Raw genomic sequence first — 4409 nt, 5'->3', positions numbered from 1 at the left:
GGACCGGGTCCAACAGGGCATTTCCTCTGGTGAGACTGTGCACCTCCTGGGTTAAGTGGAGGTCCTGTATCTCAGCCAGGAACCTCCTGGAACGGTCTGACCTGGCTGACTGTTCCTCCCAGCAGATGTCATAGGTGATTTAAATTACCCAGACAACTACATCCCTTTATCTTAAGTGCCTGTGCAAGTTGGCCCAAAAATTCCCGGTCCAGCTCCTCCCCTTGGTTGTGGGGTCTGTAGTAGACCCCCACCATTAAATCCTTCTCCCCACAGCCCCCTTTTATCTTGACCCAGAGCACTTGCCCCTCCTCTGACCCCATTTTGCTGGCAGAGGATGTGTATTGCTCGTTGACACAGAGCGCCACACCCCGGCCTTTCCTTCCTTCTCTATCCCACCTGTAAAGCCTATAGCCCCTAATGCTAACTGCCCAGTCATGGGATGAATCCCACCATGTTTCTGTAAGCCCTATTATGTTTGGGTCTGAACGGGCTATTCTGAGGGCGAGTTCCTCTTGTTTGTTCCCCATACTACGAGCATTAGTATATAGGCTTTTAAGGCCTTGCCTAGCTGCATGTGCCACCCCCTGATTTGGGAGACTGTCTGGACCCCTGTTTCTTACCTGGGCACTCCTTGCATTTGTCACCTGTCTTGCTCGGCTGGCGTCTCCTCATCTTCCTGTGGCCCCCTCCCATGAGGTACCTGTGTTCCATGCTGTATCTGTATCCCATTCACCATCTCGGGGGCGGGCAAGGTCTGGCCCGTGGACCAGATTGGGCCCACGGCGGACTGTTTCCCAGCAGCCCCTGCCCACATCGCTGCGTCCAGTTTTCATGGAGACCCTGGGAGTCATGAAGCCATGACAGTGTAGGGCCAGGGTTTCCACGGAGACTGGCCCCAGCAGTGCTTGCAGGGCAAGGAGCTGCTTTGGGCTGGGATCTTGCAGTGGAGACAACATGGTCCAGAGCTGGGGCAGAGCTGTGATCTGCTGCCCACACGCCCCGGGTAGGCTCATTGAGGAATCGGTCATTCTCATTCAGTATGCCTTGGCCAGGGGGGACTCTCAGGTGCTTCATTTTCCACAGTGGACTAACGGATCAGTGTAGGCAGTTACATGAACCGAGCCCTTTGCCTGACAGTTTCTCCATAAGGTGTTACAGGAGGACTTATTCTCCTCCACAGCCTCTGCTGTCTTGGGATCTGGTTTGCAAAGTAACTTAGGCTGCGTCTCCGGTCTTTATTTCAAAATTTTCCCCCTCACAATGATGAGGCTTGGAAATAAAACCTCTCCACTTCTTGTAACCATCTGATCACTCAAACAGCTGGTGTCCTTTCGAAGGAGAAGGGGCCAAGGTTGTGTTGCAGTTCCCTCTGCCTGTTTTGTAATCAAATGTGCATGTTTCCTGCCAGCTGAGCGAGCCTTGGACACCATGAATTTTGAAGTCATCAAAGGTCGCCCAATTCGAATCATGTGGTCCCAGCGAGACCCGGGTCTCAGGAAATCGGGGGTTGGGAACGTCTTTATCAAGAATCTGGATGACTCCATTGACAACAAAGCCTTATACGACACATTCTCAGCCTTTGGGAATATCCTTTCTTGCAAGGTAGGAACTTTTTTACTCAGTGCAAGAATGGGATTTATCACAGGACTTGCCTGGGACTAGTTGCCAGGAATAGTTAACAGGTTGAAGTCTGAATTCTGTTTGTATCACTTCTAGTCGTATTTCCTTTTTGTTGGTACCTGCTGAATTAATGGAACTCAGTGCTGCCCAGAAGCTGAGCCTGTGACCCAGACTCCCACCACCCCACTGGGTAGCATGTCATGAGCCTGCAAGTCTAGATACTATTGCTTGGGTAAAACAAGATACCAATGGGGTCGATGTTCCCTGAGGGTGAAGTTGCGGTGGGCTTTGGGGGGAATTCTGCCTAGGCTAAGGGATGGGAGGATCCTTGCTTATGTAGGGCTCTTGGGCTCTGCTTTTTGTGCTTGGTTGGTAGGTGGTTTGTGATGAAAATGGATCACGTGGTTACGGCTTTGTTCACTTTGAGACTCACGAGGCAGCAAATCGGGCCATTGAAACCATGAACGGGATGCTGCTCAATGACCGCAAGGTGTAAGTGGGGAAAGAGCTTCCTTGGGTGATGCTTTGGTAGCCCTCTCTGCCTAGCCTTTATGTGCTAGCTAAATGCCTGCTTAGCCTGACTCCTTCAGTGCACAGTCAGCATTTTAATGGGAGACTGCTTCCTGTTCAGGCTATTTCTTCCCTTTTATTTGTTTCCCATCCTCTTATTCCCTCCGCCCCACCCCTCTTTTCTTTTCTTTCATTCCTTCCTTCAGCAGCGGTCAGCTCCTACATATGTTATACCCTCCAAAATGAGTATCATTTAAGTAGTTGATGCTGACGTAAGTGTCATTGTTGGGGATTACAGTTATATGGATGATCCTTGCGAGGTTGCAACACAAAGGGAGCCTGGTACAAACATGAGCTGAGTGTGTCCTATTATGTATCTCTCCCTGGTTCCTCACTGGACCTGACTGCCTGAAATTCTGCAGATAATTGGGGTAGGGGCAAAGGAGGGGGTAGGGTTTAGACTTCTCCTGTCCTGAGCTGGTCCTCTCCTCCTAGGACACACCATAGCATTCTGGCACCTAGTGAGCTTTCCCTCCCTCAGTCTCTGGTATTAATCTGCAGTAATACCACTGCAGCTTTGCAGCAGTGGTGTTAAGGCAAGTGGACCCAAAGTTTGAGTTGGGGAAGAGAACAAATGATGTAATTTGTCTAGGATCAATTTGAGAATGAGATTCCCCAGCAGTGTTTGGGCCCTTGGACTGTCAGCTCTGTTGGGCAGGGAGCGCTGGGTGCTGCCACTATGCGAGTGGTCAGGAACAATATCCAGTTTCTGCGAGGAGATGGACACATGCAAGGAGGGTCTATTCAAATTGCTGAGCTGCCACACAGACTGGACCTATGGGCAATCAAGCTACCTTTAGGAGGAACTCTGCTAGCCTCATTTCCAGGGGACATACCTGTCTCTCTTTCTTGTCCAGTGCAGGTATGTCATCATTACAAGAGGGTTCATGTTTCTCTGTTTCTTCTCTGCAGCTTTGTTGGTCACTTTAAGTCCCGCAAAGAGCGTGAGGCTGAATTTGGGGCTAGAGCAATGGAATTTACCAATGTTTATATAAAAAATTTTGGAGATGACATGGATGACGACAAGCTGCGGGAAGTATTCTCCAGGTTTGGTGAGTGAAGTGTCAAATGCAAAATCTTTCTAGTGGAAGGGTTGGCAATGTTTTTAGGCTGAGTGCCAAAAAACTCTGCATCCTGGACTTACGGGATGTTGGCGTGCCAGGGGTGGATGGTGGGGAAGCTGTGAGGGGCCTAATCCTTGTTGTGGCAACACAGCCCCAGCTTCTTCCCCTGTGCTCCCCAAGGTGTGCTTGCAGCCTCATGGTTACCTGCTATAAGCAGCCCCTATGGAAGGGGAGAGAGATGCGCACACACTTGCTCCCTGCCATATCGTCGATTTAAAAGGTCTGGAGGGGACTTGTGGTGCCCACAGCAGCAGCTAGGCAGCTGCTGGGGCATCCTGGATGGCTGGAGGAGTCTTCCCTGGGGGTTTCTGCTTGGCAGGGTGGTGCCACTGTGGCGGCAGTGCCTCTCTCGGTACCTGCTGCTCATGGTGCGCAGGTCTGTGGGTACACGCTGCCTCTGGAGCTCCCAGAGGCACGGCACTCCCAGGCAGGAGGCCAACCCCCACCAGGCAGCTGCAATAGACTGGGCAGGATGGTGAGTGGCTGCTACCTGCCCCTTCCCTCCTGGCCATCTCCTGGCTGCATCCTGCTTTACTGGCAGCTTCTGGTTTCACTCTGAGGGTGTTGAGAGAGCCCCGGGGTAGGCAGCTGGGATAAAAAGGGTGCAGGTGAGTCAGTGAGGTGGCAGCAGTACGGTGGTGATGCAACACCTGGGTGAGCAGTGTTGGGGGGTGGGCATGGCCGGTGGATCCCAGCGGGCAGTGGGGAGCGCAGCAGCATGCAGTCCAGGTTCTGTGCATATGGGGGGTTAGGGGGAAGGCAGGTGCTTACCATAGGACATGGTCTGCAGGGGCAGGTGCGGGGAGCTGGCAGCCCCTGGTAGCCCATGGCTCCCTCCCATGGGGCAGCTGGCCTGCGTGTCGCTTCACAGTGACGGTGGAGTTGCGTCAGGTGAGCGCTTCAGTGGCTGCTCGTGGCGGGGCTTGTTCTGCCTGGCTCGGCAGTGCCTGACCCTTCCCATGGGACTCCCAGCCATCTGTGCTGCTTCTTTTTGCTTTTTGGCCTGGGCAGAGATGCAGGTGGCTTCACAGCATGGCCCCTGACCCCGGGGGCAGCAGGTGTGGAAGTAGCCAGCCCCATGGTCTCTGCAGCTGG

General features: G+C 52.9%; 1 protein-coding gene across 6 annotated transcripts in view; it reads left to right on the top strand.

The window, feature by feature from the left end:
- Positions 1–4409, top strand: part of PABPC1L (poly(A) binding protein cytoplasmic 1 like) — a 44083-nt gene that overhangs the window by 9548 nt on the left and 30126 nt on the right. For all 6 annotated transcript variants that reach the window (XM_019509820.1, XM_019509823.1, XM_019509822.1 and 3 more), the window contains 3 exons: positions 1409–1602; positions 1997–2112; positions 3103–3242. In XM_019509820.1, the coding sequence (XP_019365365.1) occupies positions 1409–1602; positions 1997–2112; positions 3103–3242 (450 nt within the window). The remainder of the gene's footprint in view (positions 1–1408; positions 1603–1996; positions 2113–3102; positions 3243–4409) is intronic.

The sequence above is a fragment of the Gavialis gangeticus genome, unplaced genomic scaffold, assembly GCF_001723915.1.
Source record: "Gavialis gangeticus isolate Ggan-Ray unplaced genomic scaffold, GavGan_comp1, whole genome shotgun sequence".
Taxonomy (NCBI): Eukaryota; Metazoa; Chordata; order Crocodylia; family Gavialidae; genus Gavialis; species Gavialis gangeticus.
This window is presented reverse-complemented; position numbering and strand designations above follow the sequence as displayed.